The sequence below is a fragment of the Chaetodon trifascialis genome, chromosome 2 (genome assembly GCF_039877785.1).
Source record: "Chaetodon trifascialis isolate fChaTrf1 chromosome 2, fChaTrf1.hap1, whole genome shotgun sequence".
In the NCBI taxonomy this organism is placed as follows: Eukaryota; Metazoa; Chordata; class Actinopteri; order Chaetodontiformes; family Chaetodontidae; genus Chaetodon; species Chaetodon trifascialis.
The window spans coordinates 5,641,926-5,668,081 of NC_092057.1; the positions used below are offsets into that span (position 1 = coordinate 5,641,926).

At 47.6% G+C, this 26,156-nt stretch overlaps 1 protein-coding gene across 1 annotated transcript in view; it reads left to right on the forward strand.

Moving 5' to 3' along the window:
* znf827 (zinc finger protein 827) overlaps nt 1–26,156 on the forward strand; it is a 64,110-nt gene that overhangs the window by 32,037 nt on the left and 5,917 nt on the right. Inside the window, exons 5-13 of the mRNA XM_070975992.1 lie at nt 280–564; nt 9,534–9,776; nt 13,260–13,314; nt 13,396–13,496; nt 18,736–18,873; nt 20,235–20,406; nt 21,156–21,322; nt 24,095–24,304; nt 25,086–25,263. Of these exons, the coding sequence (XP_070832093.1) occupies nt 280–564; nt 9,534–9,776; nt 13,260–13,314; nt 13,396–13,496; nt 18,736–18,873; nt 20,235–20,406; nt 21,156–21,322; nt 24,095–24,304; nt 25,086–25,263 (1,549 nt within the window). The remainder of the gene's footprint in view (nt 1–279; nt 565–9,533; nt 9,777–13,259; nt 13,315–13,395; nt 13,497–18,735; nt 18,874–20,234; nt 20,407–21,155; nt 21,323–24,094; nt 24,305–25,085; nt 25,264–26,156) is intronic.

Here is a 26,156-nt window from a genome sequence, read left to right on the forward strand (position 1 = left end):
TGTTTTTGCGTTTTTATTCTCAGTTTGCAATGAATTCGAGATCTGAAGCTGAGGAGTGAGTGGTATACAGAACGCGCTGTGTGACCTTTGGGTGCATGAAACTTTTGAGACCTTTAGTTTTTTTACATTCAGATGCTGTGTAGAAATAATGCAAACTTATTATTACTGGGTTAAACGCAACCCAGCAAACCTCATGTATTTAGTCTCTTTTTTTCTTCTCACTCCCCTCAAGTCTCAGTTTCTCCTCATTCCTTTGGTTTCTTTTCTTCCCGACTGCAGCGGCCAACCAGAGGGAGACGCTCAAGTCTCCATTCCACCTGAAGGAAGAGCCCAAAGTGGAGGAAGCCTTGAGCCCTAGACCATCCTCCCAGACCCAGTCCCAGGTCCAGGTCCAGCCAAGCTTCCCTGCGACTTTCTGCCAGGACGGGCCAGCGGGGGCTGCAGCAGCCACAGAGCGTCCAGGGCCGCTGAAACCAAGAGAAGGCAGCCCGATGGCGAAGAACAGCTTGCTGAGCCAGGACATCAACGTGAAGGTGGCCTCTGAGCTGCTGATTAAGCTTTCAGGTAATTCCTCTAAATCTAAGCAGCAAACATACTTGGATACATTAAAAAAACAGACTCTACACAGACGCTGATGTACAGAAATTGATATTTGTGCTGCTGGTCGGCTGTTGGAGTTTGAGATCAGTCAGAAGCAGCTCAGGTTAGCTGTAGGCCAAAGGTTAGGACACCGACTGCCATGAAAGGGCTCTGTTGTTTTCCACCGTGGCCCACCGAACCAAGCTGAAATTGGGGGCTTCTCAGAGGTGAGCAAAGTGTACCTGTGGGGAAAAAGCATATGTGGCGAAATAGTCTTTGTTTCTCCGAGGCCTCGGCAGGAGACGGTGCTGCAAAGCCTTTGTATCCTCAGCAATGATATTCAGCTAACTTGTCTTGACCTTTCATTTTCTTCCTGCGGCAGCTCTCGGTGGTTTATCACACGTTTCTGTGAAAACGAAGCGTTGACGTCCAGTTCTGCTTTGTGCTCTGCGACACTTTTCCAGTCTAACATCCCTCTTCAAAACAATGCTATCAAATGGCGGGGGATGTATCTGCTTGCTGTATTGAACTTAAAACTCGACCCTGACCTGCCCCGTGTTCCGTGACAGACGGTTGAACGGTAAGATATTCGACATGCACCATGTTTCAACCTGTGTGGACCGCTCTGACATCATCCAGCGCGGCATGATTTAGCCTGCACAGCGTCTGGTTTGAGCTCAGCAAGAATGCTGGTAACAAGTCCTCAGGCAGGGACTCAGACCTCGTTCTTTGTTTCGCAGCACATTATGTGTGCTGCTGCGCTGTTGTTTTCCAGTTACAAAACACTTTGTGTCGCTGCTAAATAAAGTTTCAATCTGCCGCTGCTGCTGCATCCAAAAACTGCTCCTGAACTCCAGGTCCAGTTTAAGTGTGTTATGGACAGGTGTTTGTCCACTGTGGGCTGCTGGAGTGCATCTCCCCGGCAGTTAAAAATGAAATTTGGTGAAGTATGTGTCAGTGTGTTCCCGAGCTATGTGAAGAATGCTCTTTTTTCCCTGATTGAGCAATTCATTGCATGTCACTTTAATCTGGTACCTATCGAGCCTCGTGAGCTGCGTTTCTCCCGGCTTCAAAATTGGACTGATCAGTATGCGAGGACTGTGCAGCCGTAAAATTTACAATGTGACACACGCGTGAAAATATGCATCCGCGGTGTTGAAAACCACAAAGCAAATGGCAGTCTGATGGTGGCGCAGTGGGGCGTTGCTCCATCCGCGGCGCTTCATCCTGTGCCAGTGTGTGCGTGCCTGACAGACACCTCACACACCGGTTGCCATTGTTCTCTCTGGGTCGACTGGTGTTCAGAGTGACTCATGCTGGCTGGAAGCTCTGTGGTACTACACGTGTGCTGCTCCACTGCCTGCCCCCGGGTCACGTTTCCCCGTGTGTGTGCGTGCGCTTTTGTGTGTTTCAGGAAGACAAAGATGACACGATCGCTGCTTTAAAACAACAGAAGAGCCTAATTTGAGATATCGGCCTTTGTGTTAAATCAGAGGGAGAAACTGAGAGGATGTTGTGGGCTGTATGTAATTCCTCTGCTGTGCTGCCTCCACCTATGTTCTTTGTTTCATCTTTGTTATCCTTCCTTCGCTCCCATCAGTTTTTGCCTTTTCCAATCACTGCACTGATGTTATCCTGCCAGTTTATTTGGTCCTCAAGCAGCTTGGCCAGCGTTTATCCCCTCCCATCACTTACACCAGCTCTGCAAGGTTGACCTAGGTTAGGGAAAGATGCTGCAGCGTTCATCCGTCCGCTGGCTCCCTCTGCCCCCTCACACAGTCCTCGGAGCGCAGTGCCGTCCATTGCCATGGCAACAGCGGGGGCGGTAGATGGAGAGGGCTGTCTAGAGTGACAGCCTTGACAAGAGTCTGGACCCTCGAATGACCCTGGGGGGAAGGGAAGGAGAAAAAGATGGCGAGGAGGAAAGGAGAGCGCCGGGGAAAGGTCAATGCCGTTACAGTCACGTGTGATTACGGTCGTGAGGTTCAAGGGCATCTCCGCCGCAACCTCCCTCTGTCCCCTGTTAAAGGTCAGCCCTGCAACACAGCAGCCCCGTGAGGATACTTGAATAGGGAAATCACTTTGGAGAGTTTAGGCTAAGCTTTTTCTTTGTTCAAAATACGGCTGCTTCTCTCTGTAAAAGTGCATCTTTTCCCAGTCTTGCTTGTCGTACAGCAGACGGACGCAGCCTAATTAGATTTCTGGTGCTCATCATTCGTCGGCCACGGCATCGGACGGTCGGAGCAACTGGGGTTGTCATCATTACTGCCCATTGTGCTGTAACATGAGTTGCATCATCCCTTTAACTAGGTCACTTCTTCTCCCCCCCCCATCTCTCCTCTCTTCCTTATCAAACATTGGTTGGTTGTGTTGAGTCGCCTTGCTAGCGCTACCTCCCCCACATCTGTTTAAAACCAGGCTGCTGGTGTCTGGGGGCTAATTACGCCGGGCTAAATAGTCCCCGGCGCCAGCGGCTAACGTGTCCTAGCAGATGGGCACTGGTGTTGCAGGGCAAGGGGAACATGGCGTCACAGGAAGGGAGGGGGAAGGGGGGGGGGGGGGGGGGGGTTCAGGCAGGGCCCTAGGTGGTGCCCTGGCAGACTGGCATCGTGTGGGTAACAGCCGTGCCACCCACTCACCATCCAGCCACCCTCACTATAGGTGTGAAATCACACTTTGTGCTAGCTTAACTCATTCCTCATTCCTAAGGAACAGACCTTCCATATCTGAGGACATTTTACAGGCCCTCTCCCCTCCGCAGTGCTCGTTACCTTGCTAATAAAAGCAATTAAGCAGTTTCAACCACTAAGGTGCAGAAACACTGGTGTTTATCCCCGGTTTGGTCCACCAGCCCTGCCAGTGGTTTTTATCAGAAACCGGATTGTTTTGGTTTTGGTCTGTGCGTCAGAACAATTAGCTGAATGCAGCAAGAAGAGAGAAAGTGGGAGTCGATTTCCAGAAGCATTGGCAGGTCTCGCAGCAGTGGCCAAAGCTGATTGATTGAGTGATAATTAACGCTGTTTATAATCAAAGGATGCCAACTCCACCTGGCTTCCCCTCAAAAGGTTTCACGGCTGCCTCTGCTGTGGGAGCCGCCGCTGTCCACGCTGTCGTCCTGCAGCGTGGACGTTCTCACCGTCAGCTGGATGAACTGACGTGACTCTCCATCAACAGTCCCACTTCACCCAGTTCACCGCAACATTCCCAGTTTTGATTTTGCAGATGCTCCGAGGTCTGCGTGGGTTTTGTGCAGCTTCCCCGGTCGGTCGTGCAGTGCATGATTTCCTCGAAGTTAACCACAGTGGATCGTGGTGCGTCATGGCTCTGCTCTTTGCCACAGCACTTGATACAGATGAAACATGCACTGAACATCACCTGCTGCCTTCAGGTAGCTGTAGGGATTTATTCTACCAAAGTGCAAGGCTTTCCTAAAGTCTAAAGGAGGTTTACGGCGACAGATGCAGACGGGATTGTTGACATTCTTTCTTAAATTGCATAATACTTCTGCTATTTCTTTCTTTATTTCTATAGGTTGTAGAATGTGTTTATTCAGCATTATTATGCCATACTTCTACCACACATGGTCCTTTTTTAGAAGGTATTCAATGTATTGAATATTCAAACAGGCAGTTTTCACCAAAACACCAACCCCTTGCCTTATTTATAGTACATGTCCTCGCATTACTCCTACAGAAAGTACAGCTGAAGGTTAGCTTATAGCACTGGTTATGCTAATCGGCAAGTTTCGAGAAAATGGGAAGCCTCAGTTTCTTTGGCTTCCTGGAGAAACCACCCAGCAAGATTAGGAATGAACCAAAAATATATACAGCCAAGTGACTTAAATGCTCATTATTTATGTTCATCCTTACGTTAAAGGATTCACTGTTTAGTCAGCAGAGCTCATCACAGCTGACTGTAAGCGTTGTAAATCACAACACTGGCGTCACTGTACAGTGTGACTTTATGTTAAGCTCCGCTTTGCTCTGCTCTGACAGCGTCCTCGTCGTGCCCCCTCAGTGTGGCCGCTTGCTGACCTCTCTTACTCCCACCCTCCCTACCTCCACATCTTTCTTTCTGTCTCACTGGCTTCTCATCACTGCCTATAGTTCTATTTGCAGAGATGCAGAGTCGATTCCTTTTGCCTCCTCGCTGTATATTTGTTTCCTGGGTGGGCAGTTTTCTACGCGGACGTGATGGATAGAATCACCGAGGCAGTCGCTTGTCGTCTTTTGTCTTGCCCTTGTATGATAAAGCTTTGCTAGCCTTGGGTCAGCCCTGGCTTGCGCCGAGCGTTTTTGTTTAGGGCTGCTTTATAAGGGCCATATCTGGTTCCTGATGGGCTGTTTATCAAGCGCGCTGCTCCGGAGTCAGATGTAGCTGCAGTTTGCAACCGTCGGAAGGCTGAACTACTGAGCGCTAGCTGGTCGAGGATCAATTGTAGCAGCAGCTGTCTGTGAAGTCTGCAGGCACGGCTGCTGTGGCTCCCACATGACATGCAGTCTCCACACTGCAGCCTTTGAAGCGCCTGAACTCTTCACCCCTGTCTGAGCAGGTCGGCTAGAGAGCAGGAGAATAGAGAGAGAGAGAGAGGGATGGGGGCAGGGATAGAGAGATGTGGAATAACAGAGCAGGGAGAAGGATAGGGGTGGAGAGGTTGTCATTTAGGCTCTAGCCGTTCCTCATCCTTCGTTCCTCCCCCAGCTCTTCTCTCTCATCCAGCTTTCTTCTTTCCTCTCTTACCCTCGGGTGTTCTTTTCCTGGCACTGTTTGACAATTTCTTCCCTCTCTTTACCCTTCCTCTTCGCCTCTCCCACTGTCTGTCTGCCTCACTGTGGGTCCGTCCAAGTTTTTTTGTTCCTCTGCTGCGTCACAGTGCTGCATTAAATTGACTTTGCATGCATTAAATCACTAATGGTATGACCTTTTTTTCGTGTAGTTACAAATCCACCCAGGGTCCTTACCCTCCTACTGTATATCCTGAGCGAAACAAGCTGTCACATCCATGCAGATTCAAGTAGACACCTGAGGTCAAAGTTGATCACTAAAAACAGAACATCGCACAAACCCCAGTCACTTTCGTTCTGACTCAAAACTTGAGCAGTGCTGCATCGGAGGGAACAAGGTATGTACAGTGCATTTAGAGGAAGCTGGCACACAGGCCGCGTCCAGACACATTGTAAAACTGTGGAACACGGTCGCAATTACAAACCACGCCGAGCTGAAAGAAGCTTTCATTTGCGGACGTGATGGAGAGTAACATTCGTACAAAAGTTTAAAACCCGCCTCATCCAGTCAGACTTTGTCAGAGAGGATCCATGTGCGAACCTTAAGCACTGAAACTAAAACCTTAGTAAACTAAAGGTGTGTGCAGTACTTCACTGTCAGACCTGCTCTTAAATCAACCGCTGTGGAAACTCTCAGGACAGTCAGGAATCGTCACAGCGATTTGGCTCTAAAAGTTTTCAGAATTGCACCAAATAATCAGTTTAATTATGCTTTTGTGCCCCCCTGCTCCCCCTTTTTAAACGTTGGCATTGAAACTGAAAGTGATGTCGGTGAGTTGAATGATAACATCGCTGGTTCCACCGGACTGCGTTGAGCCTGTAATGTTCAGACAAGAGGACTTTGTGCACTTTGCTGCGAGATTAATACTCTTTCAGATCGAGGCCAAATTGTGAATTTGAAGATGTAATAAATCTGATTGTTTGTAATGAAATAATACTACCCTGGTTTTTAATATTTCTCAAATATTACCACAGAAATGTCTCCCACGTATACCATAACTGTCTGTATTATCCACTAAATGCCAGGTTTCATTTTTGATTGGTGCAGCTATTACACACACACACACACACACACACACACACACACACACATGCACACACACATACACACAACCTAATAACCTGCAGTTTAACCCCTTTATTTCCTGTAGTGCATGAAAAATATGAATAGATTTTATTTACGTTTGTTAAGTTTTACCGGCACTTTGAAGTAATAAAAAGAACAACTGGAGCAACACTGACACGACCGAAAAGCTCTGATATTTGTTTTATAGAAAGGGCACTGGCAGTTTTGCACACACACACACACACACACACACACACACACACACACACACACACACACACACACACACACACACACACACACCCACACACACACACTCACTCACTCACACTCACACACTCACACTCTTCCAGACCTGGTTCTCTGGCCTAATGGCAGCTGGTGTATCATAGAGGAGGCTTCTGCACCCGAGGGGATGACACATAAGTGCGCGCGCGAACACACACACACACACACACACACACACACACACACACACACACACACACACACACACACACACACACACACACACACACACACACACACACACACACACACACTCACTCTGGATTCAGGCAGACTGAGGGTTGCTTTTTATGGCTTCAGAACATTAGGTCATGACCCTGACCAAAAAGCCACAGCTATTACAAGAGTGGGAGTACGGCCACATTTTCATTCCCCTTCGTTTTGTCACAGGTAGACTTCTGATGTCACGTCAAGCTGTGTGTTTACCGTCAGATGTTCTCTCCGTTTCATGTGATCTCTCCGTAATGGCTCTTTGGGTGGCGAGCGTGTTTGTCCCAGCGCGGCGAGCTCAAGTACATACAGTGCCCTCGGTGCGTGGATGTGTTTTTGTGTGCCGCTCTGTGTTTCTGCCACTCCGCCTCTGTCGTTAGGCTGGTGATCCACTGATGGAGGCTCGCGTGTCCCTTGGTTGACCCTTGCAGAGCAGTGCCCCCCCACCCCTCCGCCCTCCCATCTCTTCCCTCCATCAGCCTCTCCTAGGTTACTCTTGGCCAACTCTGGCCACCTGATTAAGGGATTAGCGGTGCTGATGGTTGTCAGTGTCCCCCACATGCTGGTTACTACCACTAAACCAGACACCTGGACCCGGGGGAGGAGGCGAGGGGGGAGTTTCCACTTTAATTCGTCCACATAAACAGCACACACACACACACACACACACACACACACACACACACTGATTCAGTTGTGCATTCACACGTGCACACAAAGGACTGTAGGTCCAGTCTTGGTGTCTCACACTGGCCTCGTTCAGCAGAGGAGAATGTGGGAGGGGAGGGGGTTGGCAGGGTTAGCGCAGGGTTACTGCCTTGTATCTCCCTCCCTCCCCACTCCCTGCCCCTCCCACTGCTCCCGATGCCCTGCCAAATTCATATATCCCATAATCGTGCTGAGTCGCCATGTCAGCAGCACTGTATCAACCCCACGGCTTTGTCTTGCTCCTGCTTGTCACCGCACTGAGACACTGCCTCCTGCCACCGCTGCAGTCAAAGGATCAGATACCTTGGATACACAGACACCCAGGGCTGTTTTTCCTCCACTCTGATTTATTTATTCATTTTTTTCCACATCATACAGCTGCACAGTGTGCAGGCCTACATTCATCTAGTAAATTTCGCCACAGAGACCATTAGAGAGCCGCTTTCTGACAACGGAATAGCCCTGCATTAAGAAAATACAGCCCGCCTCACAGTTTCCTTTTAGTACTTTCCAGTTTTTTTTTTTGTGGCAGCTTGTAGTCTTTTGTTTAATATCCGCAGACACAGGAGAGTCAGGGTTTGATCCCGCAGTTCGGCTCGGGACATTCCTAACAGATGCCATCTCGCCTATATTTAGCGCGCCGTCTTCGCCTCACCTTTTGAACTCGTGTGAGAGGCGAGTCAACAGCTGTGTTCAGGCCTTTGTTTACGCCCCGAAAAACTACCTTCACACAGATATCCAATAATTATCACTATAAACAGAGACTCATTGTTTCTTCGTTAGCATTTAAAGTGTTTTGCTGTCTTTCCTGTTTGCCTCAGTGAAGCTAAATGAGCTGCTGGAGCCCTGCGAGCGACAGCGTGACCTGCCGATGCCCTCGTGCCCTAATAATTACACAGCAAGATGCTAACCGGCTCAGCTCGGCTTCAGCAGCAACGCTCGTGTTTTGGCTGATATTTGGATTTCCCTGTTTTGCTGCAGCTCCATTCATACATCAGATATGATGCTTTCAGGCTGGATGTTGAATTCACATTTGAGTGTTTTGTTTTTTGTTATTGTAGATCGTAGATCAGACCAGCTGTGTGTAGTAATGATCCATACAAAGGAAAGAAATCCTTTATCCTCTTCTGTCGCTCTTTCTGAGGTTTGTTCTGTGGATCGTCCACATTGAGGATTCGTGGGTGTCACATATCTTATTTATTACTTATCTTTGCCAGCTGGTTGTTTTTGAGTTCTTTAAACTTGAAGTATTTTTGAGTTATGAATGTATTTACATGAAATGACCAAAAAAATGGGAACACCTGTACATTTTAATGTCATTTAATGCAACAGTCCTGTAGTAATGCTCCCTGATACACGTAAATAAAGCAGAAATACCTTTCAGTGAAGTCCAATAAAAGCAAATATAAAGCAAACAAAGTGTAGTAGTCAGCAGTAACTAACTGTGGTAGAAGTAATCTGAGCTTAATGTCAGTGAAAGTACCACAAAGTTAAAATACTCCATTACCAGTGAAAGTCCTGCATGCAGAGTCCTACTATGATTATTAATTATTGATTTACTGTTTGTATTTTTCTGTAATCTTTGCTTTTTTGTGAAATACTGTGTCAGTTTTACCTCTTTTGGGCCCTGAACACCTCAAAGTTTAGAGGGGGGAAGAACTGCTACTACAGTAACGTCTCAAAGATTTGACTGAGTTACTTTCCATCGCTGATCATGACAAAATATTTTTGGTACCTGTTGCAGGATTATTGCGTTGCACAGGTTTCTGTGTTTCTGCTCAGAGTATTGCAGTAACAGTGAATAAAACAGCCTTCTGTACTCGTGAATAATGTCCACCAGCTGAATCTCTTTAATCAGAGTCGAAGCAGTAATCGTGCTCTCGTTCTATCTGCTGCAGAGAACAACAAAGACGCCCAGTACCAGAAGGTGAAAGTTAAGGCAGAGCCCATGGAGGTGGACCCGCCCCCTGCAGAACTCACCCCGCCTGCCTCTCACCTGCTGGCCTTCAGCACTTTAGGGGCGAGTGAGAAGAGTGAGCCGATGAGCAACCTCCCCGAGACGTTGGCCCGCCCCCAGAAAGACCTCTTCTCCCAGGACATTTCGGTCAAAATGGCCTCCGAGCTGCTGTTCAAATTGTCAGGTATGTTCCTTCAGGACGTGTCAGGCACATGCTGTCCTCTGAGCGCCACACACGCACACACACACGCACACACGCACACACACACACACACACACACAGACACGGAAAGCAACATGTCTTCTTTTTCCTCGCAGCACCGCAGCGTAAACCTTGGGCAGTTTTTGATACTCAACCATAAAACCCACATGTTTCCATTTCCATCCTCTGGTGGCTCCGTAGTAAAGTCAAGGATATATGACATGTAATGACATCCTGCTTTTTACCTGCGCGGCCATGAAAGTGACATTGAAGCGGCAGACAGCTGTTTGTATTGCTAGATTAAGACGGAGCTTTGAGGTGGAACCGTCACCCCCAGAGAAAAGGATGCGTGCATGCGTGTGTGTGCGTGCGTGCGTGGCAGTGGGGGGGTCCAGGCTCGCGGTCCTGGGCCATGACCCCAGCCTGTGATTGCTTCGCTGAAATGCCACACAGAGAAACAAGCTCGTCTAAAATTCTTTTTCCTCTTGCTCTCACACATATTCACTCGTTCACACGTTGACAGCCTTTCTTTCCCACACAGTCTTGCGTGCACACCTTTACACACTCACACGAGGCCCCATGGGGAGCGGTGTCTGCACACACCCCCCCCCCCCTGCCTCCTCCCCGTCCTCCCTCCCTCGACTCGTTTTCAGACATGCCGGCTCAAGCACACTTGGCTGCACACGCTCTCCCCCTGCGCCTCCCCTCCCTTTACATTTCTCCCGTACGGCATCTCCATGGCAACGTGGAAAGAGACCTCTGTCCTTGGCGAGCAGTGTGACGGAGTGGGGTGTTCAGGGTGGGGCGGGGGTGGGGGGGGGGCAGAGGATAAGGAGGGTAGAAAGGGCAGCGGGGGTACGCAGCATGCCCACCCAGGGAGGGCTAGCCTGGCAACAGCAACAGCCGCCCCCCTTAGAAGTGGGTCTGAATGTGAGGGGGACTGGAGCAGAGTGGGCTGCTGTCACACAATGAGCAATCAATATGAATTACCCAGAGCAGTAGGACCTCAGAGACACATCAGTAGCAAGGTCGCTGTGAACACTGAGATGGTTGCAGCTTTGAAATTCGCTTCAGTCCATCGCCTTGAATCTCACACATACGGCTCCGTTCTCAGGCGTTCTGTGTCGCGCTCTTTACGGCTGAACACTCAAAACCCTCGGTCTGCGCTCGCATCAGCCGCCCGAGCGGCCGCATTAGCTGATTTTACAACTCTCGTTTTAGTTACCACTTAGAAACCTCTTAAAGTCATTTGTATTTAAGGCTCAGCCACTCTGATTAACTGGAAACGGCTCCTGTGTTAAACTGTTTTCAGCTCGTCATGAGCTTCGGCCATGTTGGTGCACAGAGGTGGAGGATCTGTCGCTTCCAGGTGCTGCAGCAGAAACTCGCCTTGCTTGTGCACAGAAACAGGTGTTCTCCCTCTCAGGTGCCAGAAGAACAGGTGTGAACACTGACTCCAAGTCAGTTATTGACACTTTTGACTCGTAATATCTTCATATTCGTGCTTAATCGCAGGATTTCCTGCAGCCTCGCCTGTAAGAAAGCGCCCGTCAGGAGAAATTATTCCCTTTTTGTGAAATAAAATATTACACTTGTTAAGCGTCAGGAGATGTCTGATTCTGCTCAGCAGGTGAGTGATCGATCGCACCGTGCGCTGTAATTAATCTGAGCAGCGGGCAGCTTTGTCGAGGGAGAAGAAGAGACAAGTTGGGAAAAGTAGACAAACAGTGAGTGAGGGCAGAAAATGCTGCAATGCAGACCAGAGAGCAGCTTGGAATTAGTTTGATGGTCACGAGTTAAAGCATCCTTCATCCTGGCATATGTTCACAAAGTGAACGACTGAGCCTTTCCAGGATGCCCCTGGATCCCCTCACCTGTTACCAATGAGCCTGTTTACCTGTGGAATGATCCAAACAGGTGTTTTTGGAGCGTTCCACATCTTTCAGTCTGTGAAACATGTCGCTGCATCAGATTCACAATAAGAGATATTTGCAGAAATCAATGAAGCTGATGAAATATTTGAACGTCTGTCCTGAAGGTAAATCGCTTTCAGCAGACATTTACATGCGTGACCAGCACACGTGCACCACATGGGCCGTCCAGCGCAGATCTGAGCAGCCAGCATGCTGAATCTTTTCACACTGGTGTTGTCGGGCTCACTTTGGGCCCACAGGTCGGCAGGCTCACCGCAGAGACTCCCACCTCTCCAGATGGCCAGCACGCCCCCGCTGGCACGGCGAGCCTGCGCCTCACTGGCCGAGCTGAGCTTCAAAGGTTCAGGATCGTATAGTGTTTGTTTCTCTGTTCTATATGTGCGCCAACATTTTAGGATATTTTTGGAAACTATTTATTATCTGAGTCAGTTATATTTGCAGGTCTTTACATCGAAATATCTGTTGTCCATCAGTGGACTCAAGACTTAGAATAGAACAAACTGAGCGAGAGTATTCATGCTTGACCTTCACAGTAATAGTTTCTAAACTCAAGTCTGTGTTCAGACACGTTATCCAGATAAAGGAAAAAAGTGATTGGATCTGCTGGAGCACATCTGGAGGTAGTCTGGTCCACCTCGTGTTCAGATCTGAGGTGTAAAATCAGTCCGCACTGTTATTCAGCAGAACTGAAACATGAAAGACAGTCAGAAATGAAGCATGACGCTGATCTGATGTTGACGAGTCGTTTAGTTTGTCTCATCCGACACAAACCGTCACCAGAGCTGCAACCAGTTAAAAAGATTATTTAGACAGCACCTTTCAACAGCAGACGTCACAAAGTGCTTCACAAAAGAAGAAAAAGAGCAAGTAAGAGACGTCCGGCTGGAAAGAAGAGGCAGAAACAACAACGAGAAAAAGAAATTCAGGAGATCAGATGGACAAAAGAAATATTTTGATCATCGATTCTTTGTTTCAGTCGAACATTTGCTGCTTCCAGCTGCTTATTCAGGAAATAGTGATGAGCATTTTTTTTTTTGGACATTTTATACACTCAAAACTGAAACGACTAATTGTGAAAATAATCTGAACATTAATCGAGAATGAAAATAAGTTTCAGTATATAATTTTTTTATAGAAAGTAATACTAAAACTAATACATGAAGTTCATGTATTAGTTTTGCCAAATTTACAAGAGCAGACAGACAATTTGACAACGTTTATACAGTTTCCTGTAACTTCAACAACTCACGAAAACTCAGATTTCTCTGATTACTCAGATTTCTCAGATTACTCAGATTTCTCTGATTACTCAGATTTCTCAGATTACTCAGGCGCAGGTTTTGCCCTGCAGAATCAAAACATGAAAAGACAAGATTGGATCATTTTTTATCCACGTCCAGATTTTCAGTCATGTCAGGTGGTGACAGGTGGTCGTGTTTGGGAAGTGGATTGTAGAAATGGAAATTAAATATGAGCATATACATTTTAATGTCTGGGTTGATAATTACTGTTATTTTCTCTTTTCTCGCAGAAAAAGTCAGCAAATCCAACAACCACAAAGACAGTAACATGGTGGGAATAAACAGGTGAGTGGACGATAAACGCCACGTGTCCGTTCTCCTGCGTTTGAACGTGTGGTAACTGTCAGCTTCACGCTTCACTTTCAGTCCGTTCCTGGACGAGTGCTTCAGACAATCACCCTTTAACTCGGGCTCCAAGAGCTCCTCCCCCGCAGAGGCCAGCTCTTCTACCAGAGCGCCGTTTCACGGTAAGACATGATACACACACACACTCAGAGCTGTAGAGAGCGTGAAGGTATCGCTGGCATTTGGTTGCAGGCAGTAGATGCATGGGTATTATCTCAGTGGAACAATCGATCCATTGGTCGACAGAAAATCAATATGTAACTTTTGTGATGATCAAACGAACTTTTTGATCATTTTTCATTCAAACGTGACAAACTTTTACTGGCTCCAACTCCTCAAATGTGACTGTTTGCTGTTGTTCTTCATCGTGTTTGACAGAAAGTTGAATATCTTTAGTTTCTGGACATCAGACGCAACAAGCAAACTGAAGCCATCGTCCTGAACTGATGACAGAGTTAGAAAACAATCAGCGGATGAATCAGTGGTGAAAATAATCGTTAGCTGTGGCCTCCGTGTCTTTACGCTTGTCCGCGTTTGTTGTTTTACACGAAGATCTCCAAAGTCTGCAGCGGGCCGAAACAACGAAGTGATTAAGTGCCAGCGGTCAGTGCTGCTGTGTCGATCAGGGGACGGTGTCTTCAAAGACGTGTGTCCACAGCTGCACATGGTCCTCACTGGAGCTCAGAGAAACGGCCGTTTATGCAGAGATGCTCGCTGTGCACATGCATGCAGCCGGAGGGCGGAGGTGCGATTTGAGGGGTGGTGCGTTGGTGCAGTTTGGGATTCCTCCCCCAAGAAAAATTTATTTGACTCACACATGACATGATCACTGAACATCTGAACTGAACATCACTGAAGAATGGGGCTTTTTGAAGTTATCGTTGTTAAATTAAAGAATAAATTTACAACAGCGAAGCCACTACACACACTGAGCAGTGTTAGTTAAGAGAGGGTGAATACGCGTCACTCTCACCCTCTCACTCGTTTTAACACACGTGAGGACACCTTTTCAGTCCATGGCCACAAGGACGCATTACAATTAACCACCTCCAGCTTTACGTGATCTCCCCCTCCCCTCCCGTAAACCCTCCTCCTCCCACCTCCCATATTCAGAGCTCCACCCGGCCGCTCTGCGCTCTCACACATTTCCCCAACCTGGAGGCCTCTGCTCGGGGCATCCCCCGTCTCCCTCTCCTCCCCTCTTCCCTGGCATCCCAGAACTTCCCTCCGTGTTCCTTTGGCAGTGAGAGATCCAGAGGTTAATTAGCTTGTGCCAGCTTTGCCTGCCCCTCTGCCAGTTAATGAAAATCTGATTGGCTTCTGGGTGTCAAGAGTGTCCTGAAAGTTAATTCGCCCAGCCCACCTTCCCTTTCCCTTGTGTGTTTAAGCTTCAGATCCAGCCTCTGCTGCTGTTGCACAGTTTTACTCTTTTCTCCGCTTCATGTGTGTCTGTCCCCCCCCCCGCCTCAGTTCCTGTTAAGCATCTCTACTCAGATGGACTTTGCTGTTCTCACAGCACGCAGCATTAAGAGACTTAGAGACATTTTATTTTTGGGTGATGACTTATAATTGGCTGCTGTGTCACGGCTGTCTTGCTGTTTATTTAAGAGGAAATGCCGACATTGTTGTTGCAGATGTTTTAATCATGTCTTTGGCAACATACCTGTTTTTCTAGAGGGGAAGATATAAATATTTGTATTATTATAGTCATGTTTTGATTAAAAACCTGAATATAAAGGCTGAGTTTAACACACTGATGGACAGTGCAACAGCTAGTGATGCAGAAATAGAGATTCTGGGTCTTTCTCTTTAAGACAGAAGGAATACATGAGCAGGAGTTTGTGTGACCTCAGTGAGTTTGCCATCTTCTCCCTTCAGTCTGGGGTTTAACACAATCCTTAATTTCTTGTTTGTGTCCCTCTCTGTCCGGCTCTAATAGCGCTAATTAACCCATTAACCACTTCAGGGCCCACGCCACTCCATAACTGGCTTAATCATCAGTGCGTTTGCCGGGTCGTGGCCCCGAGCCGGCACCCTGACCGGGCCATCCCCGAGTCTCACTTCTGAGTTAATGCTTTTACGGACTTAGCGTTAGCTTCAAGCCCCATAAGAAGGTGCAGGATTCTCAGAATAAGCCGCACGCAGACGATGAGTTTGGAGAAAAGAAGTGTGAACAGGCGGTCGAAGAAGTCAGATACGAGGGCCATGGTGGCGAGAGGCAGAGTGCGGCTAATGCAGGAGGTCAGGAAGTCTGTGACCTGCGGGTGGCCTGAGGTCGCCGTAACTCACGTCTGTCTGCTGCCTCCTTTACCACCTGTGTGCATGCATTAACCAACACACACACACACACGTTCAGAGCGATGAGTCACAGACCTACAGCAGGAAGGAGGTAAAGATATTCAGTAAACAGGTGATAATGTCACATTGGAGAAGCTGTCCAGGCAACATTTAGCACATTTCCTTAAAAATCAATTTAAAATTCAAATGTAGTCATTTCAGCTCCCAAACTGATCTGGACCGTTCGTTCATTTCTGATGTGTTGGGGACGACATTTTCCTTGAGAAAATACTGTGAAAAAGATGCTTCATCATCACTTAATTAAATGCAGTTTGAACGTGCTGCATCTCCTCGAAGCTGAGTTCATACAAATATTCTTTCAGTACTCTGAGTTTTGACTGCTGCGTTATTCCCCACGTGATATAAGCCCGATTTATTCAGCGTTTTTTCCAAATCAAGGTAATGTGAGACATGCAGTGCAATAAATTTTCATTATATTTGATTAATTATGAAACATTTGGCACATATATTACTGCATATATAACAGATACTCTGCATATGTAAATACATTAGCCCAAAAAATCTGAATTGAAATGCATTTTATGAGCTCGAATCAAACCGAACGTGCTGTTTCGCTTTGGCGCTTCCAGAAACATCGTGACACGAGTAAAAGCAAGCAAACAAAGGCGCGCAACAGAAATCTGCTAGTTTAGAGGGCAAAGAGGGGTTTAAACATGTGAGACCAATGCAGAAAAAAACGCTCCAAGGTTTGTGAGTCAGTGCCACAATAGTAAAATGTCCTTTCACACCTCCTTCCAAATCCAGGGCATCTGCTCTTTAACATTTGTTTTACACAATACTTAACCCTGAAAGTGAGAAAACAGTCTTTGCTCTTCCTCGTTGTGTGCTTACGCTCACAGACTCCTTCATCGGTGGGCGAGAACCCAAACGGTTTTCCCCTGGAGGCGAAAAATGAAAGTTAACGCTGGGCCAAAAGCAAACACCAGATGCATTAACTGAGTGACGTCATTAACAGTGTCACTCAGATTGTGGAAAATAATGAATAATTAGGGATCCTCCATAAAGACCATTTTCCCCTCATAAAAAATACATTTATTATCAATGTTATTTGTTTATTTAATCAAATCAAACCTTATGATGGGCCAACTTTGGCCCACAGGCCACTCTTTGACTGACATTTTACTGGTAAAATGCACCTTCATCATTATTTTGCATTAAACATAAATTGTACATTATGATATGTCTTTTGTGTTTCTCTTTTGTTAAGTTTATCCAGCTGACTTCCATCTGCAAAGAATTCAAAGCTTCAGTGAGAAACTGAGCATCTTTTATTTGCACAGGACATAAAAAAAACTCGGAGAAGCTGAAAGAATCACTTCTCTTTATCCGACGCCCTCCAAGTACAAACGTTTTGGCCGAGGTCAGGCTGAGTCGCATGTTCGGCGAGCACATAGACAGTAGCTAGAAATCATGCCTCCGCCTGCAGAAGCCGTGCAGCACGCCTTCATCCTCGTGGACTCGTTCTCCGCTCTGAGCCGTGTTCACGTGGCGAGGCTGAAGTCGAAGCTGGGACAGATTCGATCAAAGCGCCTGAAAACCGCAGCCGCTCATTTGTGTCTTTGATGAAGCGGTGGAGGGAAGTGGGGTGACGCATTGTAAGGAGAGTTTCAGCGATGTGTGTGTGCTGCAGGCTTTAGAGCAAAGGACTGATTCGCTGTTGACTTTAAGGATGCATTTACTCTGCGTCCCCCCGCCGGCTGCACGAGGAGCATCTGTCAAACGGTAGCAGACAGGTTTCAGTCTTGTGGGTTAGCAAATTAGCCCGCAGTGTGTTAGCCGTGTTGTTTCAGTGACCCTGAAGGGAATCAGACTTCTCCTGATTAGATGTCAGGAAATGTTATTGGAAGAATAGATTTGAGGCGCATCAGTCTGCTGCTGTCACCTTCGTATCTCGCTATGAGACGCTTCAACAGAGTCCTAAGAAGGTGATTTAAAGCAGCCAAATGAGCGAATGTGTCAGACACCAACCACTCATTAACCACAGGCTGAAGCGTGTCGTCTCTTTCATTCTCGTCTGTCGCCCTGCAGCCCCTCCGGCCTGTCTGTCCGGGAGGGTGGAGGCCAGAAGCGGAGCATGTAGTGATGCAGGCTGATTAGCATGGAAAAGCACACAGCCACCATAGGAGGGATGAGGACGGATGGGTGGAGGGAGGGCACATGGGCAGCGTCACAGAGAGAGATGATTGTTGCTGGTAGAAAATGTCTTTTTTCCTGACTATAAAGGAATAGTTTGGACATTTTTTTTGAGCTTACTCGACACAGCCGGTGAGTTTCAGAGCAGCAGGGAAGCAGCTAGCCGAGCCCTCCAAAGTTCAGGAATACACCTACGTACTACACGCACCTTTGAAGCTCGCTAAGTAACAAAAACCAAAGTGTGAAAACAAAAGAAGTGGTTTTATTGGGGTAATGTGCCAAGCTATTTCTAGGCCCGACACATCCACTTCCTGGTGTCTCAGCTGACCTGCGCTTTCCCCTTCTTTGTGGTCTTTGTGCTTAGCTTTAGCAAACCGCCTGCTGGCTGCAGCGGAGTGGAGTCAGTCCTCTGGTAACTCTCAGAACGAAAGCACATAAACATATTTCCCAAAATGTCAGAGTACGAGTGGATGAAACGGACAATACTGGATCGTTCCAGCTGTGTGACTGATGTTAAGACACATCTTTTATACCGGACTGTTGCTAATTACAGCTTCAGTAGGTTCGTTTCTGACCTTTGTCGCTTTCATCCCCCTCCTGTCCCCTTGAGTCCTGTCACCTCTCCACTGACTATCGAATTAGAAAACAAAAGCCTGAAACGCCGCCGTCAGGACTCGAGCACATGCCACAGCACTGTGTTCTGGTTTGGTGGTTACGCTTTCGACATCAATACATATTGAACCGAAGTTACTTTGATTTATAGCAGCGTGACTTCCCGGCCTTTTGTCCACCTGCAGATGCTTTTGTGGCTGATTGTGTCAGCGATGAATGATGAGCATGGTCTTCTGCATGTGTGTGTGTGTGTTCCAGAGTCGGAAAAGGACGATGGGGAGCCGGGAAACGGGATTGCCCAGTGGAGGCTAAATGAGCAGCTCTTCCCCTGTCCGGTCTGTGGCAAGGTGTTCGGCCGGCAGCAGACTCTGTCCAGACATCTGTCTCTGCACACGGGTAAATAAACACGCGTACACAAGGACATCGTCGGCGTATGTGCGCGCCGCCACCGCTGTCGCCTTGTACGTTTGCTAATGCTAATGCTAATGAACTCTTTGTCAATGTATAAATGCTAGCTGCTGTGTTTGTGCATGTGTGCTTGTTGTTGTGCTGCCCACAGTAAGTAAATAAGGCTTACTAGACTAGATTACCCTTCCTTTAAAGAGATTACTACCATGATTAGTCTCACTGGGAAAACTGCCCGTCTAATTACCCAGCTAGAGGGATGCCTCACAGAGCATCCACACACACACACACACACACACACACACACACACACACACACACACACACACACACACACAAGCGCAGCAGTACTTCTGATGCAGCCTCGATTGGTTCCCTCTTTCACTTTCAGACACGGGAGACTTCCTCAGGATGTAGCTGTTCGCTCCCTCGTGTCCTGATTACACTGTGTTTTCAAACTTGGCCCTTCTTTGCTTCAAATTGATCCATTCTAGCCCGTCACTGTCTCCTGCAGCCCCCCCCCCCCGTCCTTATTAGAGGGGAAAAAAACGAAAAGAATCAACATCCTGCTTAAACAATTTTATTTTAAGCAAATTATGGCTGGATTAGAAATGAAACAACCTACTTGAGATCGCAGACTCAATCACCGGCTGCACAAATGGAGCCTCGTGTACGAAATGCCCCCGCACAATTGGACATGCTCTCACATTTTGCGTGCACACACCACATCACACGACACACACACACACACACACACACACACACACACACACACACACACACACACACACACACACACACACACACCATCTGAGAGTGTTGGCTGTGAACAGCTTGGCCACACCACAGAGAGCAGAAGCAGGGGCATATGTCAGTGTGATGGTCTTTTTGGTTTCCCCAGCGACATAAAGGTTGCCTGGCTTCATGTCCTTGGGGCAAATGGTGTGTGTGTGTGAGCGTGTGTGCACGTGTGTGTGTGGGGGGGGGGGTGAAAAGGATGTGTGCTGTTACGTTGCTTTGTTTTGGGGTAAAAATGAAAAGATTTTTTTATTTAATTTTTTCATTTCGCTCACAAATGAGGTACAACGACATCTCAGCTTTTCACCGTCCTGTGGGAATATTCAGGCGCTTCCCTGAAAGGTTGATTCTGTCAGACATCACAAGGTGTTTTTCTCCATCCTCCCAGGATCAGAGTTACACATGGGGTCAAGCGAAGGTGAGGCGGGGTTGGACATTAAGCAATTAGGTTTAAGATAGCTTGAAAGGCTCCAAGGCTGAGCGCAACTTCATGAAATATCATCTGAGGTAACGTTTACGGAAACCCGGGGTCTTGTCTCTGTGTTCTGTTGCAGAAGAGAGGAAGTACAAGTGTCACCTGTGTCCTTACGCAGCCAAGTGCAGGGCTAACCTCAATCAGCACCTGACCATCCACTCTGTCAAGCTGGTCAACACAGACGCCGAGCAGATCGTCAGCGCTGTTACAGCCGACGGCGCCGAGCGCAAGAACTGCCCCTACTACTACAGGTAGCGATGACGGGCAGAAACACAACCCGAACTTCTTTTAGGAGGCAGTCACGATGAAGTCATTGCATTTTTTGATTGATCTCTATCTGCAGCGTGATGTTCGATTTCCTGATTAAATTTCTGTTAATGTTTTCAATGCTCTCTATTTATATGAGTCATATATCTGGAAATGATGCTTATTTGCTTTTTTGAGTGTTGGATGAGATCTTTAAAGACTGTATGAAGCTACAGCCAGGAGACGTTCAGCGTAGCTTAGCATAAACACAGGAAGTTGGTGGTGGGAGGAAACAGCTCGCCTGGCTCTGTCCAAAGGCAGTAATCTGCCTCAGCACCTCTAAAGCTCATTTATGTTAAATCATTTAATCTGTACAAGAATTAAAGTGCACAAATGTTTGTTGATGACTTCCTGTAGAATTTCAGATGTGTTGGTTCATAGATAATTGAACCTGGGACGGAGCCAGGCTAGCTGTTTCCCTTTATGCTAAGCTAAGCTAACTGTCTCCTTGCTCAGGTTCGTATTGACGGTATGATCGTACTGTCGCTTTAATACTTAAAAGCTCTCTGAAAATGGTCGCACGCAGTGTGGAAATACTGTATCTTCAGTAATCTTTAACAAATGCATCCACACTGTCCCACTTAGCAATTCATGCGGGCATAATCTAACACTAAAGCTGACGGTCCCCCCCCCCCCCCCCCGTTTTCCTTGCCACCTTCCTTCCTCTTCCTCTTCCTCTCTGTTCTCCGTCCAGCTGCCATGTGTGTGATTTCCAGACGGAGCTGAACGCCCAGTTTGTCAGCCACATGTCGCTCCATGTGGACAAGGAGCAGTGGATGTTCTCGCTGTGCTGCAGCGTCTGTGACTACGTCTGCATGGAGGAGAACGACATGAAGAACCACATTAGCACGGGGCACGCAGGTACAGACCCCCCCCCGACGGCCGCTGCTGCTGACGGACAGCATTGACACCATGCTCTCCTCTCATGTACATCAGTTATACTATATTATATTATTTTTCTCTGACACATAAACAATTTATTAATATTACGTAACACAAAGACGAGAAGCTACAGTCAAACTTGGCTTTTGTGCTTAAAAAAACGACTCAAATAAATCAGCAATCATCAAAATATTTGCTGATTTCAACTTTCCTGATTGATCGATAGGTCTGCTAATCGATTCAGGGGTGGTGAGCTTGTTTCTGCTGTTCGCGCAGGGTTCTCAAACGTGTCCCGGATAGTAGCAAAGTACATGTTTCAACCCCTAGAAAAATGATTTATGGAGTTATTTTCAAAATTACTCTCACATGTTCGAGTGGGTGGTAGCTTACACATTGTGGCTCTTGTTCACAGCTCAGAATAGAAATGCAGTGCAGCACTTGGACGGTGACACATTTTCTATTGTTTTGGCTCCGCACTCCAACACACGGGGTTTAAATTTAAACAGCGACCAGGGTTAAAGAGCTGACTTTCAGCTGTAAGGGTTTTAAGAATTGGAGCCTTTTTTATGTGTAATCCCTCCAGTTCCTGACGACGCTGAAGTTCCTGTCTCTTCACCGTTAATCTGAATGTTTGTTTATGTAACACCGTCGCATTCAAGTTCAAACTGCGTGTCGGAGCCTTACGGTCACCGCTTCATGGAGGACTGCAGCTAATTAGCATTGTCATTACGGATTCACCTGCTGATTAGTTTCTATAATGAGTCCCTTTGTTTTTAAAATGCAAGAAAATAGCGAAAAATGACTGAAGTGACACGTTAAGCTATGAGGCTAAGAAAACCAGCGGAAACACATATTTTATTTTATTTTATTTTATTTTATTTTATTGTTTTGGCAGGTTTCCTACAAAATGATGAGAAATCAATCAGCAAGATCTGTGCCAATTAACTGATCGGCTGATTGACGAATGGCTTCAGCTCTACTTTCGTTTCAGGCCAAACAGGTCAAATGAGCGTCGCTGTGTGAATGTTTACCGTGTCTCTCAGCGTTTTACTGCACAGGAAAGGAGATCAGCGAAGGCCGTTTCTTGTCAAATCATGTTGCTAATGTAAAAACAGTAATTCTTCATGAATCCAGAGGGCTCCGAGGAAGACGAGCAGCAGAATTGGGTTTCGCACTGGAGCCTCCTCCAGTCGACCTTCTTTGGACTTTTAAAGCCGCTGGTGTGAACCCCTGGTGGTCGATATGAGTGTTTTTGTCTAAAACAGCTTTGTCCAGTTTATTGCTGACATTTTGCTCTTCCACTGCTCCTCAGTGTGTGTGTGTGTGTGTGTGTTGTGCTTATGTGTGGGTGGGTGGGATTGTCCGGCCTAGACAGCTGAGGGTCTTTCAGAGGCCACAGTGGCCTTGTTTATCTGAGAAGGTTGGCCCTTATCGTGCCTGAGGGGAAAAAATCAATAGGCCTTGGGTCCTTTGGAGACGAGCCGGGTTTACGATGCCACTGTGGCCATCTTTTAAGTCTCCCAGCCCGGCTTGGCATTTATCTCGGTCTCACACAAGATGGACACCGCCACCGCCGAACACAAGCGTACGTCAGCGTGGCTGATTCTCGCCCTCTGTATGTGGAGATCATAATAATTTGTCGCCGTCCAGCCCCGTTTGTTAAAGTGCGTGTACTTCAGAGGCCGAGGCGGACGCCTAGTTATCTGGTCAGCTGTGTGGACACGCCCACGCAGGAGGCGGCTGAGCTCAGCGGGTGTCGTGGTTCAAGCTGACCCCCTGGGAAGCCTGGACTCTGCGCGGGTAAAGGGCTGCGAGGTGGGAAGGTGGTAAATTATGTGGCAGTATTCCTTCGTGTCTACTCCTTCGGCAGACTTGGCTTTTTTAATTCCCTTCCTATATCACCAGTGTTGCCGGGCAGTCGTGCACAAAGGTATGTGGTGAAAGAGAAAAGATGTTTCAATGAAGGTGTGTTCAAGGCTGAGGCCCGCTGGCTCAGAATACAGCATCTTTTTTTCTTTTTTTTTTTGCATACATTCTGTGGCATTAGCCTTTTGGATGTTGTAAGAGGAGGCAAGTGTATGTTAAATACTGCAGCAGACGAGATAAAAGCTTCCTCACGCTGGTTCAATACTGTATTCAAAATGCTGCTGAGGGTGTGCTGTGAATGACCCTGGTATATTTAGACTTGATTGAAGCCAATTAATCACATCTTCCCGTGCTGTATGTGTTGAGCGTGCATCCCTCTGTGTCTCAGACTCGCTCTCGTGTGGTCTGTGCCTGTATTAAAGAGATAGGTCAACCGTTTCAGGGTCCGTGCAGCCTTTTCTCCTCCTTTCACTCCCTCCTGAGTGAATGCCCTTTGTTGAGCTGTGCCCTGAGATGCTCCCGCCATCTTAGCTCCTTCGGCCATGACCCGCGCTCCCCACCCCTCCCTCCCGTCTCGCTGCCTCCCCTCCTTAATTCCCTCTCTCTTCCTGGTGAATTGCGGACTTAGAGCGGAGGATCAATAAAAGCACACTGCATCTTGATTTGAGTGGCAGCGGGGCCTCAGCCCGAGCGCAGGACTGTCGAGGCTGCCTGCTTCATGCTGTTGGTGCGTGCACATAACAGTGTGTCCATGAAAAAACAGGGTTCTCATATAATGTGTTCCTGTGAGTTCTCCTCATGGGAGCTGATGCAGTTTTTCCTCAACATCGCTTTCTAACACCCTGATAAAGATTCTACTTTTGCCTTCTGTGTTCTCGTGTCCAGGTCTGAACTCAAGGAGTCCCCTCAGCGAGACCAAGAGCACCTCCTCGTCGCTCTCGGCCCTCAGTGATTCGCTCAACAGCTCGGAGGGCGGAGACCTCACCCACGGTAACGAAGAGCTGAGGGGCCTGCTCGCCCCGCCCTCCTCCGCAGGCAGCCAGTCCAGCTCTGGAAGCCACTCGGGATCAGGAACTGAGGACAAGTCTGACAAAGGCAAGACGCCGCAGACACACTGACAACCTTCAGACCTTCAGCACAGCAGTGTGTGCAAACGCACCAGCTGCATCCAATAATGAGTCAAATGTTAAATCCTGATTGGTGTGTGCACCTTTTTCCTGCTGGCCCCGCCCACCTCAAACCAGTTAGAGCCTCACGGGAAAAAAAATATTCTAATAAGCAAAACTGTTATAACTTTGGCAGAAATAGTGCGTTGGTGCTCATCCCTCACAGTAAGACGCTGATTAAGAAGATGTGTTCAGGGCCTTTCCAGCACGTCTAAAGTGTAATTACCCTCATCTTCTGGAGCCATACTGAGACTGAACACTTGCTCTTTGGTCAGGAAGCTGCTCGCGCCTGGTGACAGAACAAAAACAGGCATCAGGGAGACGAGGGATCGTTCAGGAACACACGCGTTAATCCGGAACAGTTGCAGAAGGTTGCAAAGTGACAAAATTACATGTTGACTTCATTCACTTAATTGTGTTCGTGTGTGGCCCAAACCAGGCTGTTCTGAATTAGTCTCCTTCTTCCATTAAGTAACTCGACAGCGCAGCCTGCCAGTTTAACACATAATGTTTTCTCAAGATGGCGCCGCGCAAGTGGCAGCCTGTTACAGCAGCTCTCGCTCACCGTCGAGCTTTTTCTAGTCAGGAGGAGAAAAAACAAAGATGTCGTCAGAGTTAGATGATGCACAGTGGAGTTTGAAAAGTCCCCCAGCTGTAAATCTCTGTGTCAGCCTCCTCGACTCACCCGCTTCCTCTCTCCTTCCCGCCAGGCTTCGAATGCGTCTTCTGCAACTTTGTGTGCAAGACACGCAGCATGTACGAACGGCACCTGCAGATCCACCTCATCACGCGAATGTTCGAGTGCGACGTCTGCCACAAGTTCCTCAAGACGCCCGAGCAGCTTCTGGAGCACAAGAAGTGCCACACCGTCCCCTCCGGAGGGCTCAAGTAAGGAAAGCAAGTACAGACAGAGGTTCCTAACTCCGCCCGTCCTTCCCCTCCCTCACCCCTCACCCTCTCAGCTCCCTGCACACAAACACACACATGCAGGATGTGCACATTCGTAGACCAAAGCCAGGGGTGTGCGAGTTACAGCGTATTTAAAATGTGGCTTCATTTCAGGAAAATCTAAAGTTGTCAGGCAGTGGTTTCAGTTTTTAGTTTACATGCATGAAGCAGGCAGATAACTGAAAGGACAAAGACAGCTGCAGCATTTCATGCATATAAAACTGGCTGCTCCTTTTTAATAAGAGCTGATTGCAGCAGCCACACAGATGACACCTTTAAACTTTCATTCATGAGACAGAAACACAGATTCGAGCCCTGTTTGCACATTATTCCAGCCATGTGTCCTTAATCAGTTAACCTCACTTTAACGTTCATTATCTGCAGCCAGCAAATGACACGATACAAGCTGCAGTTTAGCTCGACAGCCTCTCTTGGCACATGTAACTTATCAGACAGTGGTCTCTGGGTCTGCAGTGGCTGCTATGAACAGAAGGGAGAGCGGAAAGGAGATGGAAATGGGCTTCGCCTCAGGGTCTGTTGTTCCACTGCCCACAGCTAACAGCCATGCCAAAGAAGAATATCTGATGAAACCTGCATTCCAGAAAGCTACTTCTTTTCCCCGAGAAAACAGTCAGTATACTGCGCTGTGTGTTACATAGAATTGGTTGGCACACCCCTGCAAGCTCATCATTTAGAAGCACACACTCCAGAAATGTCAGGGCGCATTTGTAAGATCACAGACTGGACTTAAAGTCAATCTGAAAGCATATTTAATGTACACAGCGCACAGCATGCCTCCTGCAGAATGACGAGCTTTAAAACGCGACGTCCAA